At 34.9% G+C, this 16,743-nt stretch overlaps 2 protein-coding genes across 2 annotated transcripts; one reads left to right on the forward strand and one right to left on the reverse strand.

Moving 5' to 3' along the window:
- The first annotated feature begins 1,456 nt into the window (after positions 1–1,456).
- LOC109107557 (Golgi resident protein GCP60-like) lies at positions 1,457–7,976 on the forward strand. Its single transcript, XM_042742577.1, has 8 exons — positions 1,457–1,856; positions 2,157–2,298; positions 2,470–2,610; positions 2,717–2,875; positions 4,468–4,630; positions 5,608–5,785; positions 6,456–6,704; positions 6,787–7,976. The coding sequence occupies exons 1-8, from the start codon at positions 1,646–1,648 to the stop codon at positions 6,999–7,001; spliced, it is 1,458 nt and encodes a 485-aa protein (XP_042598511.1). The 5' UTR covers positions 1,457–1,645; the 3' UTR covers positions 7,002–7,976.
- Positions 7,977–8,124: 148 nt separating this feature from the next.
- On the reverse strand, positions 8,125–16,687 carry LOC109107046 (epithelial cell-transforming sequence 2 oncogene-like). Its single transcript, XM_042742576.1, has 21 exons — positions 16,290–16,687; positions 16,020–16,132; positions 15,749–15,911; positions 15,298–15,550; positions 15,027–15,133; positions 14,302–14,420; positions 14,092–14,176; positions 13,821–13,989; positions 13,242–13,370; positions 13,058–13,150; positions 12,429–12,605; positions 12,213–12,316; positions 12,002–12,130; positions 11,710–11,915; positions 11,479–11,626; positions 10,580–10,653; positions 10,332–10,488; positions 10,176–10,241; positions 9,921–10,009; positions 8,611–8,783; positions 8,125–8,427 (listed from the first exon to the last, which is right to left on the reverse strand). Exons 1-21 carry the CDS (start codon positions 16,473–16,475, stop codon positions 8,297–8,299), a joined length of 2,871 nt encoding a protein of 956 aa, XP_042598510.1. The 5' UTR covers positions 16,476–16,687; the 3' UTR covers positions 8,125–8,296.
- Between the last annotated feature and the right edge of the window lie 56 nt (positions 16,688–16,743).

The raw sequence follows: 16,743 nt of genomic DNA on the forward strand, positions 1-16,743 counted from the left end.
GAAGTCCTTAGCAATGCATGTTACTAATTAAAAATTAAGTTTTAATATATTAACGGTAGGAAATTTACAAAATATCTTCATGAAACATGATCTTAATATCGTAATCATTTTTGGCATAAAAATAAAATCAATAATTTTGCCCATACAATGTATTGTAGGCTGTTGCTACAAATATATTGTGCTACTTAAGACTGGTTTTGTGGTCCAGGGTCACATAGAACAGGTAAATAATTTGTGCACAAAGTAATTTTATTATTCTATTGTAGAAATTATTAATTTATTTTGTAACTGAAGCTGTCTAATAATAGGGATGATAATACTGAGATGAAGTGAGTAGTATTTCTCAGGTCATGTGATCTCAATATGATATACAAGTCACTATATTAATATGTAGTGCCTCTTTAAGTAGTATTATTTAATACTAATATCATATATGTGACTTTTAGTTTACTTATGTTAATTGAATTTAATCATAGTTTATTACAATATAAATATTACATTATTTATGATTCAGGTTAGACTACAGTGGTAGTCATATTAATTTAATACTCATGATTAAATGACTACTGTGCATATTCATACAGCTTGTTGAATCTTGTTACAAATTATAATTACTTCCAAATGTATTTTTTTCAGAACAATTCACTGTACTAAATAAAAGTCTGTTCTAATATTTACATAAGACTGATGTCTTATGTGTGTTCTATAGAATCCTGAGAGATTCTGGGTGTTCTTAGCATTTCATTCCAATCACTCCATTGTAGCTGCAAAAATCTCTGATGGCAGAAGAGGGTGCCTTTAAAAGCCTAATTCAATTATTTCAATCTGTGAATGCAAAGGAGAGGATTAAAGACTGAATTTACACAAAAGAGCATGACTGTTGGCAAAATCGCAGGACAAAAGCTTGAAACTGCCATAAAATTGCCAAATCCATCTTGTGTCTTCTCTTAAATAACATGACAGACTGGAAACCCTTGTTTCTGTTAAGATTCTGGGCTTTCCAGTTTTTCATGAGGTTTGCTGGACTTGTTTAACATATAATAGGTGTATAATTATTCTCTTTGTAATTAGCTGGGATTTACTTTAATCTGAAACATTTTAGATTTTTTTTTTTTTTTTTTTTTTTTTTTTGAAGAACAATAAAAATAGTTTAGTTAAACATTAACATTAAAGATTAAAAGATAATTAAAAAACGAGAGAGTTCTTATGTTTTATGTGAAATATGAAAATATGAAAAAAGTTAAGAGGAATCCCAGCAATTAATATCAATTGCGTGACCAGAAGACCGTAACAGTTCAAGTATCTGATCATTCTTTCCATTTATCTCAAAATTGCTTTGAATGGAAACGTGGTTCAGTTTAGCTGCAATAAGACTTGTTGAGTCAGGTCAGCTTGCGCATTCTGCTCACAGGTAATGTTCATGTCAAAGTGACATTTTAGCATTAAACCAAATGCAAGACTCATATCAGGTTTTACCTACGCAGTAACTGACGTAACTAAAAAGCGAATGATGTTTAAATGCGCTGAAAATAACACAAATATCCGGGATTTCCGGTGGGAACATACGGAAGAGAGGTGTTCTGTGCGCTACGTGGCCACCTGTGACAGCAGCAGCGGCAGCAGCAGCTCGTTTTGACAGTTTGACATGATGGAGTTTGACAGAGCAGAACATGACAACGACAAGATAGAGAAAACCAGCGAGAACGGCATTAACACCGAAACTCACGTCTCCGGCACCGAGGAAGACTGTAAATCATGCGAGGATCATGAAGGACCGCAGAAATCATGGAGTTTGGAGAGAAACTGGGGATTTACTTTAGACGAGCTCTTCAAACTTGCACTGAAATTCTTTAAAGGTAACTTAAGAACGGATTACCGAGTAACCCAGACTTTCACTTTCCCTTTACTGTTTGTCCAGTAAATGTTTACCACTTTATTTATTTTGTCCCGTCACACCTGCGATTATTTCTGTCTTTGTTATTGGTAGCAAAACAAAATTAAAGTCCCTTTTCTGTTAGTCATTAGATACACAGTAGTAATAACTCCACCTACTCAGGAACTGAAATGCCAGTCATAATAAGCATTATTCAGGTTCTCCTAGATGTTGTCAACGAGTCCACGATGGTTAATGTGAATTTTGTCATTGTCTCACATAGAGATGAATGGGAAGGCGTTCAACCCAACATATGAAGATAATCTCCGTTTGGTTGCACTACATAAGCAGATCACAATTGGTCCTTATGATCCAAACACATGTCCAGAAATTGGGTTCTTTGATGTACTGGGAAACGACAGAAGGTAATGGAGGAATAAATGTATAAAACGCATTTTTTGTGCAGATTATAACTGTATAAGGCCATTAGAGTATTATAAAGTATTTGTATTGTTCTTTATTCTTTTAAAGCCATATAGCAAAATCCTAAAATGTCTATAGATGCTTCATTTAGTTTGTTTCATTGCATCTCTCAGGAAAGAATGGCTGCGGCTGGGCAGCATGGCTAAAGAAGATGCCATGGAGGACTTTGTGAAGCTTCTGAACTCCTGTTGTAGCCTGTTTGCACCATATGTGACATCACATAAGATTGAGAAGGAGGAACAAGAGAAGAGACGGTGTGTTCTGTATTAGTTACAGTGCCTAAAGTTTCTTATAAAGTAGTCTATTAAACTGTTAAGGCTTGTAGGAAGCCCTTTTTATTCTGTGTGTGTTTGTGTTTAGAAAAGAAGAGGAAGAACGTCTCAGGCTGGAGAGAGAAGAGCAGGAGCGACAACGACTGGAAGAAGAAGCACGACGCAGAGAGGAAGAAGAGAGGAGGATAAAAGAGGAGGAACAGAGAAGAAAAGACGAGGCAGAGAGGTTACAGATAGAGAGGCAAAAGTAAGTGCTAGTGGTATTCTGATATTCAATGAATGGTTTCACTTTTCTGAGCATAAAGTTGCTCTAAATATAGCTGAATGTGACATTTATAATAAATTATACAAGATTAAATAAATATTATTTACCTGTATATATATATATATATATACAGAGCTGGGTAGTAACGGATTACATGTAATCTGGATTACGTAATCAGATTCCAAAACTCAAGTACTTGTAATTAGAGTAAACTACTTTTTAAAATACTCGTAATCAGACTACAGTTACTTTTTTTATGGATTACATGATTACATTTTATTTACACAATGGTAATAAGTTGTTCACAAATTAACTGATTCTCCTAAATTTTCCTCTTTTTTTAATGTTTATATTTTTTCCTATTAAACATATATACGTTCGTGATTCTTCAAGTTTTTCCGGCGGAGAGGGGGGGAGGGATGTCAGAATCGCGCTCAAAAGAAATCAGTAACAAGATAATGGAAAATGGAGGGGAACACAGCCTTTAATATGTTCTTTAATATATTTTTTGTAATGTTGATTTTTCTTTATTATTACTACCTTATGCACGTCAAGTGTTTTGAAATGAAATATTTAACTTAGATATGGTCTTTAATATATATATATATACATATATATATAAGCAATGTTATTGTTGTGAGTTTCATGTTCTTTAATATTCATTTTTGTAATATTATTTGTCTTTTCCTCATTGTTACTATGCACTTAAAATGTTTTTGAGATGGATAGAAAATCCATTGCTGTGGTGAATTTAGTCTTTTTCAAAATTCATGTTTGCAATGTAGCTATTTTTTTATGTTTTTAATTGATACATTCATATACACTTCTAGTGTTTTATTAGATTAAATATTTGACCTGCCAGTATTATTGCTGTGAATTTCATGTTTTTATTTCATGAATTTCTGTTTTCTAAATTTACTTAATTATAAGTAAATTCCTTTAAAATCATTAGATGTGATTTTGTTTTATTCAGTGTTACTAGCAAACACTAACAGCAAGGTACATTAGTGTTAGTATTTTTTAAATATTAACTGTCCATACATTGCATTTGAAAAAGAAGCTATTGAGGCCTTGTTGGTGAATTAAATATATTTTGTGGAATATATATATTTTTTTTTTTGTATATGTCAAAATAGTACAAGATTAGACTAATTCAATATATATGATATCAAATAGGGTTTAGCACAAATGTAATCTAAATGTAATCCAAAGTAATCAGATTACATTACCAAAAATGTGTAATCTAAGAGAATATATTACTGACTACAAATTTTGTCATGTAATCTGTAATCAGTAACTGATTACAATTCATAAGTAATCTGCCCAGTGTGTGTGTGTGTTTTTATAATATATATATATATATATATATATATATATATATATATATATATGTATATATGTATATATATATATATATATATATATATATATATATATATATATATATATATATATATAGCATATAGAATATCAGATCAAAACTTAATAAATTAATACATTTGAACTCAGCTTTCAGTAGAATTCAGCTTTAAAAAAGTGTTTATCTCTATGTGTACTACTATCTATGTGTACAGACAACAGATCATGGCTGTTCTGAATAAACAAACGGCAGTGCAGTTTCAACAGTATGCCAAAGAGCAGTATCCAGACAATCCAGACCAGCAGCAGTTACTGATCAGACAGCTGCAGGAACAGCACTACCAACAGTACATGCACCAGGCCCTCCGCTTACAGCAGGTACGAGTACGACCAGAGACTTTAGATTCAAGTAAGCTTCTTATTACGATTCTTAAAGGGGTTGTTAATATTTTGACATAATAAGAGGTCTTTGTACCTTTAAAAAATCATGCAAGTGTCATCGCTTAAAACATTCTCTTTTGTTCAAAAAAAAAAAAAAAAACGACTTGTTTACCCCGCTTACTTACACCTGTGACATCTCTCTGGCATATACATTTGTGTATGTCATGCCTCTAGAGCAAGACACCAACATCGTCATGCATCATCACCGCACCATTGGCCACGGCCACTGGTGTTCAGTCACTTTACAGCTGACACCTGTTTACACCGTGTTGTGTTGCATTGTGTCAAAAGCGAATAAACCCATTATAATCACTGCCGCTGACTAGACAGATGTCTGGACAATTTCTGACGTAGTCCACATGCTTGAGCTACTACTGACAACAGGACAAATGGAAAAGTTGAGAAATATTTACATTTGTCCAGATTAAAGCATGTTTTCATCTGTACAGCCTACAAAAGGACCTCAGCATCAGAAACATGTGAATGTCCCGGAGCACTGTGGAGGATCATAGGTTTATTAGGACCATTTCACTGCAGATCATAAACGAAGCACAGTCTAAGGGAGAGTACGCATAGAAACTTTAGTCGAAAGACTGAAACTGAAAGTAAACAATTTCAAATATTTTTGTTTGTAAATTATGATTTTATATGGATAATGTTTTCAAAACATTTATTAACTAGGGGGCGTTGATACTTTTTACTATGGAATGACATTAGTCAGTCGTAACATTGGATGTTTATACTAACAAGTATTGAAGGTCAGAATGAGGGTTGAAAATAATCATTTTTGCAAATATTTGTTTTTGTGAACAAAAAATTCATTTATACTTAATTTTAACTAAACCCCAGGAAACATTTTATAATAATAATAAAAAAAGTCATAAACCCTTTACATTTCTCCTGTATGTCTTCAGATGGCCTTGCAGAAGCAGCAGGACTCAAATGTGAATCAAATGTCTGAAGCTCTTCCTTCTCCTGTGTCATATGAAGATGTGCCCACCTGCAATCCCAACAGCCAATCAAATTCATTAGAGAATCAGGAACAACAGACAGAATCAAAAGCCTTCCATTTGTGTGTAGAAAGCAAAACAGGTGTGTTTTATCTAACTAAGCAAGTGACTTTCGATTTGCATATATACTATCTATCTATCTATCTATCTATATGTCTATCTGTCTGTCTATCTATCTATCTGTCTATCTGTCTGTCTGTCTGTCTATCTGTCTGTCTGTCTGTCTGTCTGTCTCTCTTTCTAACCATTCTTAAATTGATCACAGTGATAGTAAAGACTTTCACATAATTTTTTAATGATAGTAAAGGCTTTTATCATTGCCATTTCATTTATTCATAAAAAAAAAATGAAGAAATAATAGAATGAGAGAAGAATGTTTTCTGAAGGATCATGTGACACTGAAGACTGCAGAACATACAGCTTGGCCATCACAGGAACCAACTGCATACTGTATAGTTATAAAGTTTATAAATATACAGTTCTTTTTATTTGTAATAATATTTCACAGTATTCTTGTTACTGTATTTTTGACAAAATTATGGTATAAAAGAGTGCATTTTATGTATATATTACTTTTTTATTTTAAGATTTAGGTATCCGTGAAGATTATTTCTGGTTGTATTCCACAGTAATAAAAATATACAAATATAAATATAAAATAGAAGTTATTTGTAAAAAAGATTCTTTTAACATACAAGCGAAAATAACAGACATGAAACACTTTTTTGCCTTTTTTTCTTTCTTAAATGCAGAAGTAACTATCACTGCTCCCTCTATGTGGACACGGCCTCAAATTAAGGAGTTTAAGGAAAAGGTGATGCACGATCAGGACTCAGTGATCACAGTGGGCCGAGGGGAGGTGTTGACGCTGCGGGTGCCCACTCATCAGGATGGCTCACACCTGTTTTGGGAATTCGCCACCGATCACTATGATATTGGTTTTGGGCTGTACTTTGAGTGGAAGGACATGACCATGCCAGCAAGCACTGAAACTAAAGAAGGTAAGAGGATGGATTTCTTTGACAAAGAGATAAATACTTAATCAAATATTTATTTTCATTTTATTCTGTTTCCTCATTTAAGGCACAGAACAAGTTGAAGGAGAGAAGCAGACAGAACAAGGCCAATGTCCACTGGTACATGAGATTGTTCCTGTTTCCCGTCGTTACAGCCATGAGGAAGTTTATGCAGGCAGTCACCAATATCCTGGTCAAGGAGTTCATCTCCTGAAATTTGACAATTCCTACTCCCTCTGGAGGCCAAAGGTTGTATATTACAGAGTTTATTACACCAGATAAACAACAGCAGACCAGGTTCTGCATTCACAGACCACCTTTGAGCATGCTGAGAGAGAGTCTTTAACAGAGGCCTTGTGCTCAAGCTTATGAATGCAAAGAAATTTGCATTGTGTTCTCAAGATACATGTATCCTGCTTTGGAGTCATGATCCAAGTCCTTGGTCATTCTATGCTTTTTAAATACATTTTTACATACAAGAAGACAATTTTTCCAATATCTTATATGTTTATTATGTTGAATCATTGAAGGAGTGGTGTATACTAATTATTTTTTTAATTGATGTGATTGATTCCAGCACTTTAAAGTTTAAGATGGATCCCAAAACAAGGGATATATCACCATATATTTCTTTGGTTTATAGGACTTTTAATTGTTGTGTGGGTGGTTGAAGAGATCAAGCAATAGATAATTTAATAATTGTTTCTTTTTATATTACAGCCTAATCTTACTGTAAACATGATTGTTCCATTGTATATGTTAATTATAACCAGGATTTGTTAACCTTTTGAGAGGCTGTCTATATGTTTGCACAAAAAAAACTAGTTGTGCATAAAAACAAGTCAAGAACTAGTAGTACTAAAACTTGTTGTCTAAAGCAAACATGCATCTCCGGCTGATACCAAAACATATATGCAACTATGCAGATTCCACAATTCTGCACACTACAGTGATGGAGGCATGTTGTGTGTAGACAGATAGAAGAGGGGGAAAAGACACTAAATATATTGGATTAACAGTAATAGTTTCAAAAATGTCATTTAATTCTACAATATAAGTGGCAGCTAATCTTGCAGCTAATGTGTAACCATGTAACATGATGAGGGATTTTTCTGTCTTTTTATTTTTTTGTATAGGTAAAATTGCCCCTTTGATATCTGTAGACCTGTGGGAGGCCCCACAGTGCAATCTAATTTTTATTAACATTGTGTTGAGAACGGTATATTTTATGTGAAATAAATGCTTTTATACCCTTCATAAGTGTGCATGTTTATTTAATTTATCATGGAAATTATTGTATAACCCCATGTATGATTATCCTATTTTTCTGCATTGTTTCAGCAATAAAGTTACATGTATATATTCAAAACTTTACAATCACAAGGTTAAATTCATCCGGCACGCATAAAGATACAGACTTTTTTATTGCAACAATTCATACATTAATCATGCATAATCAAACAGTATAATCATACCAGTTCAATTCATTTGGTAGTGAAACAAAAGAAAAAAATGACCATCTAGGGTCCATCATAGTTTCTTAATATAGTTTGTAGTAGTGAATACTATGTTCATCGTTAGTTACGTGTTATAGCAGCATTTATAGCACTTCGTAAAGCAGACAGCAGCCTGATCTTGTCCTCTTCTCTGTCTGTAGCACAGATCCACTGGCGCTTTGGGCTCTCCAGCTGAAAAGCGTTTCGAACATCTGAAAAGATAATGGATAGGTTGAAATGTATATAATTTCATATTTTATAATATTCATAAATATGACATATAACATAAGACATAATTATTTCAAACTTTTTTTTGTAGTTTAGCGTAGTATTTCTAATTTTAGAGACAACATAATGAACATTGCATTACAGTATGAAGTTATAATGACACATACACTTTGTGTCTGTGATTTCCGTGAGATTTAGACAGTGAAGAGCCACAGAGGCCAGAAAGGTGTGAGTTGTGTTCACTGCCAGGCAAAACGGCATGTTTGACACACTCCTCTCAGTCAGCACTAGAGCATCATTGAACAGAAACAACCCAAGGTCACTCACATGCTCATACATCCTGAGAAGAAAAAGAGAGAAAATAATCATAGATCAGTAGGCTTGCTTGAGTAAATCTGCTTCCATAAAGAAATAGTTCACCCAAAAAATTACAATTAGCTTAGCATACTCGCCCTCAGGTCATCTAAGATGTGGTTGAGTTTGTTTCTTCATCTGAACAAATTTGGAGAAATGTAGCATTACAGCACTTGCTCGCCAATAGATCCTCTGCAGTGAATGGGTGCCGTCAGAATGAGAGTTCAAACAGCTGATAAAAACATCACAATGATCCACACGACTCCAGTCCATCAATTAATGTCTTTTGAAACAAAGCTGCATGTTTGTAAGAAACAAATCCATCATTAAGGTAAACTGTTGTTTCCAGCTAAAATAGATTATCCATAATATGTGACCCTGGACCACAAAACCAGTCTTAAGTCGCTGTCTGGTATATTTGTAGCAATAGCCAACAATACTGTACATTGTATGGGTCAAAATTATCGATTTTTCTTCTGTGACAAAAATCATTAGAATATTAAGTAAAGATCATGTTCCATGAAGATATTTTGTAAACTTCCTACCGTAAATATATTAAAACTTAATTTTTTTATTAGTAATAAGCTTTGCTAAGAACTTCATTTGGACAAATTTAAAGGCGATTTTCTCAATATTTTGCGCCCCCAGATTCCAGATTTTCAAATAGTTGTACCTCAGCCAAATATTGTCCTATCATAACAGACCAGGGATTCGGAATTATGGACTCATATTTTGGCCAGAAGCCACTGTTTGAAATTAAAAGGCTGTAATCATAGATTGTTTCTTACAAACAGACAGCTTTTTGCTTCACAAGGCATTAATTGACTGGAGTCATATGGATTACTTCTGGATTATTGTGATGTTTTTTTATCAGCTATTTGGACTCTCATTCTGACGGCACCCATTCACTGCAAAAGATCAGTTGGTGAAGGAGTGATGTAATGCCAAGTTTCTTATTTACTCATTGCAAAATTAATGGTCAATTTCTTTTTATTTGCTTCTTATTAATTAAAATATATTGAGTTATGCTGTTGTTAGTTATCTACAAACAGAATAAGACTGGCTTCAGGTAAACAGAGAGACTCCTGTTTCCTGTCATTTGATCTCAGGTCAGTGGCAGCACCTGAGAGAGGCAGCAATGTCTCCATTAAGGCAGCTCAGTAACGCCACATCCTGTGTGGTGATCAGGTATCTGCTTTCCTCCAACAAATTCTAAATAACATACAAAAATACTCTGTTATACTGTGTATGAACACTGACATCTGCATATACACATGGCTGTCCATCACAAGCTTTTCCTGTTCTTTTAAGTACAGAACAGCCTGTGAGAACCTGAACTCTGTAAATGAATGGCTGCTGCGTTGAATATGCAACTTACTGGGCAGCTTTGGATTGTGCTCTGTGCCTCCATGATTCTCAAGTCTCGATCCAGACTCTTTTTCAACTGGGAACGAATAGCAAAGCATGGTCTTAAATGAAGGTAAACACATCCATGTTCATATTAATTCACTGAGCACTTTGTTTTTAAACACACCTTGTGAATGAAGCATCTGTAAGTCAGCAGTGAGTTGAGAGCAGACGATAACTGTGTGTAGTCCGGATGCTCCGATGGTGTGTGTAGCATTAATGCCTGAAGCAAAGTCACATACTCCTCCACTCGTGCAGATGGTGTGAGAAACAGCTCCTGTAGACTGGATGCACATTTGGAGCGTTGCTAGAGTCACTCTTGTACAACTTTTCTCATTTGACTGAAAACCAGCAGAGCTGTAATTTTTACTGTACCTCAGCATTCTGGTAGCAACAGTCTGGTCGTGTCTCTTCAGAAAGCTGCGGAATACAGGAAGCATCTCACGGCACTAAAACAAAAAAATATAAAATTATGTAACAGATAATGACTCAGTATATAAAACAATGTACATACTGTAAGAATTATACACCAAAAGTATTAAAAAATGTTTGGTTTGTTTGTTTTTAAAGAAGTCTCTTATGCTCACCAAAGCTGCATGTACTTGATCAAAAATTCAATAAAATCAGTAATAGTCATGGCAATATTAATAATTAAAATAATTTTTTTAAATGTCATTTATTCTTGTGGTGCCAAAGCCGAATTTTTGCATTCATAACTCCAGTGATCCTTTAGAAATCATTCTAATATTTGGTGCAAAAAAACTTTCTTCTTACTACTATCAATTTAAAACAATTGTGCTGCTCAATATTTTTGTGGAAAGCATGATACTTTTTGATTAATTCTTTCATGAACAGAAACAAAAAACATCAATTCATTTTTTTGGTTTTTTTTTTTGGAACAATGTATATTGTCACTTTTATAAATTATTATATATCATAAATATCACAAATTATTAATTCATATACATTATTAGTTTTATGAGGTTTTATCTGAACTAACCTTTCCTTGTCATAAATAGGTAAAATCATCTGATATTTCAAAAGACTTGCTGACATTGAGAAATTTACGAGGGTCTGTATGTTAGCGTTTCCAGTGTTATCCTGTTTCCTGTTTTTTTTCCCCCTGCATGCCTTTGCACATTACCACATGATTTTGATTTGGCAGGTAAGTGTTTCAAATATTTATATTTTGTCAAAACTGCTTCACTGCTTTGATTATGATGACAATCAAATATTATACCAAACTATCCACTAATGTTTTGTTTTTAACATACCTTGTCTATACTTCTGAGAATGGTAGGATAGTTGTTGAAAAAATTAGTATAGACCCGTAACTTGGTGCAAAACTTGACACAAACATCCCCCACGCACTGCAGCGGACCCCACTCCTCCCACCTCTCAGTCAGCTCCTTCAGAAAAACACTGTGAAGAGCAGAGTCTTAGAAAATAACAGAGAAAGTAACAGAAACAGAAAAGTATATGTGGAAACATGGGAAATCTTTGACCTGTGTGTCTCCAATATATCCAGCAGAGGGCAGAAGATGGTGATGAGACTGACTGAGCTGATGATGGCTCGGTTGGAGTCCAGTGCCGCTCTGAGAGGGGTGTAGTACACTGTGGCCACCGCTTGAAGTTGTCTCACGTATGTTTTCTCACTATTTAAAAGCTCTTTGCACACAGCACTGCGTCTGTCTGCATCACTTGGCAAGCCCTAACAAAAAAAAAGACACATTTTTAAGCACTGAAGGCAATGGGTAAACCAAATGAATGATCTAAAACAGAAACATTAGCAGTGACCTTTGGAGATTCTGGACTGAGGCCATTAAAGGAAGCACTTTCTGTAAGAAATAGTGGCTCCGTGTTCTTCAAACCATTGTTGACTGAAGACTTCAGTAGAAAGTGACCCAAGAAGTCTAAGGGATCATCCTACAGCATGACAGTGAATCAGATTTAGTTTAATGCAGCAAGATAATCTGAGATTTACTGGAACAAAATGTTTCTTGCTTACCGGAGTCTCATTCATCAGGGCCACGAGGCCATGAACCAAACACTGCATGACGTCTGATTTAAGGGAAATGTCAGGCATCTTTATATGATCCCAGAGGAACAGACCTGGAAAGGCCACACAAACAAGGAAAATGGTTTGAATGCATACACAGGAGGGTGAATATAAGGTATGTAATTGACGTAACTGCACAAGACTATGTTTTCATTTCTGACTTGCCCAGGATGCGACCTCTGATCTCTTGACACAAGAAGTGCAGCTGTGGCCCCAGCTGTTTCCGCAGATGCTTACAGGCTTCTTCTATCCATTCAGCCTGTCTGCACCAGCTAAGAAGAAAGGTCTCATGCAGGTACACCAACGGAGGAAACTCACCAGACCCAGACCACTCACTGAGAACTAGCAAAAAACACAGAAACAAGTTATACATGATGTAATTTACCAATAATCTAAATGAATGAATGATTGAATAAATAAACAATCAAGAAATGTTATGATTTTTTTTTTCAGTCAATATTATTTAGATATATAAAGATATATAAGACATGAAATAAACATTTAAAATAAGAAGGTACATAATAATTATAATTACTTAATGTAATAAGAATCATTATTTCTTAGTATTTTTATGAGATGTTATTGCGTATTATGAGAAACAACGTCTATATAGAAACATAATATACATATAATGTATACATATAATATATATATATATACATATATATATATATATATATATAGGTCACTTCATAATTCTTCTTCCATATGCGTTATTTATATGCGTTACTGTATATGTCACTTTCGACTGAAAGTATAATAACCCACTCTCAAGAGATTTTTCTGCAACTCACTGTACTGGTAGGAGCCCGTACAGATCCCTGTGGGAGCTCTGACATTCAGACCAGTCAAAACTGACAACTTCCTCATCAGATCCATCCCTGCAACTGAGCAGTCAAACAACTCCTGAATAAAAGATACTTACAGCAAATGTTACATGGGACAAAATGCCACTGGGACAAAACAGACAAACTCTACCTGAAGCTGCCAGGGGAGCAAAGATGTTCAGACTCCCTCCTTCTGAAGCAGGAACTACCCAACCACACAGATTCTCCCAGAACTCCCTCACACCTGGCTTTAGCAATGTCTTCTCAGTTATGCTCATTCCTGGATAAAAGACAATGTAGATAATGTATACATACATACATTCACATACACACACACACACATATATATATATATATATATATATATATATATATATATATATATATATATATATATATATATATATATATATATAGATAGATAAATAGATAGATAGATAGATAAATAGATAGATTTTTTTTTTTTACATTTCAAATATTTCATTCTATTTTTTCTTCTATTATATTTCAGGCCCATAGATACAGATGATGTTTGTTGTGTTTTGTTGACTTGTTTATCATTTACAGCTTCTTTTGTATTGCAATTTATTGAAGTGATTTGACAGCAGCTGTGTTTTAAAATCTGCCCTCATAAAAAAAAACTATTCCAGCAGGCAAAAACTGCCTGTTAATACTTTTCTTTTGATATAAGATAGATTGGACCCAATGTTGAATTACTCAAGGAAATTACCATCTGTGAAAGTTATCTCTTCTGTGCTTCCTGTCACTAAAATGCCAAGACTTTGCACCATCCTGCCTTGTATCACCCTTTCTGCCAGAGAAAGCAGAGCCTCGAAGGTCATTCCTTGTGAGTCATATGGTAAAACCACCACAGACACTTGCACCGCGGCCAGAAGCAGCTAGAAATATAAAGTTAAAATCCTTTAGTTCATAAACAACTGTCTATCATTCAGCAAGAGACATAACTCAGTGATAGACATGAATGAGAAATAACGTTTTACTTCATATCCAGGAACACTAGATGACACAAGCAGGAAATGAGGAAGAGGACTGTAGGAAGATTTGACTGGCTGGGTGAACATTGAACTGTAAGAAAACAACATGCTCAGGATTATTTTTTAAATGTCGTTGTGAGAAGAATTATAAAAGGTAGGCTACTAAAATATGATGGATAGAAAAATCCAGAAAATATTCACCAATGTTGTACTGACCTCATAGTTTTCAATAAACTGGTGGCACATGTGCTCCCAAGAGTGTTATTCAAGCTTAAATCAAGCCGTGGTTCTCTTATATCCACACTAGAGAGTGAATTTTTCAGTCGGCACTTGTCCTACATAAGAAAACCATGACAAATAACACTTTCCTTGCATGTAGTACAAGACTAAAGGCCCGTTCACACCAAGAACGATAACTATAAAGATAACTATAAAGATAACGATATTAGCGTCCACACCAGGGAACGATATCTTCTGTTTATTCTAAGCTCACGCTCGTCTGCCGCTTTAAGTTCTCGAGCTCGTTACAGCAGGATGGATTCTGATTGGCTGTCAATTTTTTATCGTTCATCAGCTGGAAAAAATCGTTTTGAAAGTGATTCCAACGATATCATTTTTCTTTGTCTTTATCGTTATAGTTGTGGTGTGGACGCTGCTGTTCTTTAATACTGAAAACGATTTTTAGAACTATATCTTTATCGTTATCTTTATAGTTATCGTCCTTGGTGTGAACGGGCCTTAAGATTGGGTTTACATTCAACGTGAAGATGAGTAACTAACACATGATCAGCATAGTCAGTGATTTAATGTAATTTGAAATACTTAAAACAAAAGAATGAATTAAATTAAATTAAATTAAATTAAAATAAATAATAAAATAAAAGAGATATGTTAATAGACAGTATAGCTTTTGCTGTACACTTTCATTGTCAGTGTCTCACCCCAAGTTGAACAAGAGCAGCAGTAAGTGGTTTATGAATGGTTCCAGTAAATGATGTGCCCAATTTACTGGTGTTTAACCATGCCCTCCTGTTCTTCAAAGCAGCTTCTGTGGGAGAAAAAAAAAACAGTCAGAAATATGAGGACCAGAGCATCAGCCAACTGAGATTATTAGCCTCAGATAATTTATATGAATTAAAACTTCTTAACCTCAATCAGATCATTTTATGAGGGCATGTAGAGTACATGAAATGCTGGAACCCTGGCACTCACTTTTATGCTCTGCTACCTTCTGTCTGATAGTTTGTCTTATGTTGTGTTCTCTCCATCTATCCTGCTGCTCCTCTTGTGCTGTCAAACTCTCATTCAAGGTACCATAGACACCTGCTGCTTCCCGTGGAGTAAGAAGATCTAAACTGGCAGTACAAGCCACATAATGTCTTTTCCATGCCCCATACTCATGATCTGATGGGCTGTAGGGAAGAAACCAGCCCAGACGGATACACTTCGGAGACCACAGACAGTCCTAGAGAATCACACAGAGATTGTGGGTGAGTAAACGTATGCAAAACATTGTCTTTGACAATGTCTGGCATTCGTTCTGAAATTGAAATTTACCCTAGTTTAGAACACTTTCAGTAGCAGTGTTTGTAAGAAGAGAGAAATGTGATAAAAGCCCATTATCTTATAAATTAAAGGCACATTTGCACTGATTATTTTTTACCTGCTCTGCCAGAAACTTCCAATGCCAGCACACCTGTGCTGCAGAGCAGATGTCTCGAGGACTGAGGAAGGACATGATGTAGAGAGACAGAAAGCGAGGGAGCACAGCTGTGAAGTCCATTCGAGTGATGGGGACTGATTCTGCCAAACAATCCCTGGTGAACCTAAAAGGATAAAAAAAAACATGTACTGACTACAAATTCTTTGTCTGAGAAAGTGTAGTCCATGTGTGTAAATCATGTAAGATCAGTAATTAGGGACTGAGAATTCACTTGAGCTGGGTTTTGGAACATCTTTTCAGCAGCTGACAAATAAATTCTTTTCTTTGTCGGTCCGTCCACAGGTCAAACCAATGGAGGATGAGAGCTGTTCTTTCCTGAAAAAGCTGCAAATGTATTTAGTGAGATTATGTGGCTGTACAAATAAATAAACGCGCACGTGCACACACACACGAAATATATTTAAAAAATAAAATAAACCGAAATAAAATAAAAAATTACATAAAAATAAATCTAAATACATATATAAACTTTGTTCCTGACCTGTTGGTTGCATGCTTTATTTGTTACAGGCGTCCAAGCACTGAATCTGGTTTCTGTGGCGTCGAAGCGCGGCGCGTCCGACAGCGACTGTCTGTAGTCACTTCCATTCATCTGCCATTGATTAATAATATCCGAATTTCCGCGGGTTTTTGACTTATGATGGGTTCTAAATTCCACAGACGTCATAATAACAGTTAAAGTGGTTTAAACAGTCCAAAACTAACACTGGCTTTCTCGGTTTGTAGATAAAATAACAAGCGGAGACATATGTTTCTTTTGCAAATGCACTCTATTAAATGAATATGAATTTTACGCGAAATTAGGTGTTCTGCTTGTTATCGGCTGGAGTTTAATTCTAAACAAACTTCTAGTCTAGTAACGTTAAACGTCTAGGAACAAGCGCGCTCGTTTCCCTGGAGACCAAATAACAAACGAAGCTCTGCGAATTCCTTCA

The sequence above is a fragment of the Cyprinus carpio genome, chromosome B17 (genome assembly GCF_018340385.1).
Source record: "Cyprinus carpio isolate SPL01 chromosome B17, ASM1834038v1, whole genome shotgun sequence".
Lineage (NCBI taxonomy): Eukaryota > Metazoa > Chordata > Actinopteri > Cypriniformes > Cyprinidae > Cyprinus > Cyprinus carpio.

Excerpts from the sequence above, each read along its gene's own strand:
- LOC109107557 (XM_042742577.1), top strand. The coding sequence starts at position 1,646 with ATGATGGAGTTTGACAGAGCAGAACATGACAACGACAAGATAGAGAAA. Across the intron at positions 1,857-2,156 it reads TGCACTGAAATTCTTTAAAG|AGATGAATGGGAAGGCGTTC; the intron begins GTAACTTAAGAA and ends TGTCTCACATAG. Across the intron at positions 4,631-5,607 it reads AGGCCCTCCGCTTACAGCAG|ATGGCCTTGCAGAAGCAGCA; the intron begins GTACGAGTACGA and ends GTATGTCTTCAG.
- LOC109107046 (XM_042742576.1), bottom strand. The coding sequence starts at position 16,475 with ATGACGTCTGTGGAATTTAGAACCCATCATAAGTCAAAAACCCGCGGA. Across the intron at positions 12,317-12,428 it reads GATCAGAGGTCGCATCCTGG|GTCTGTTCCTCTGGGATCAT; the intron begins GCAAGTCAGAAA and ends TGGCCTTTCCAG. Across the intron at positions 10,654-11,478 it reads TTCTCAGAAGTATAGACAAG|TGCCGTGAGATGCTTCCTGT; the intron begins GTATGTTAAAAA and ends TTTTTGTTTTAG.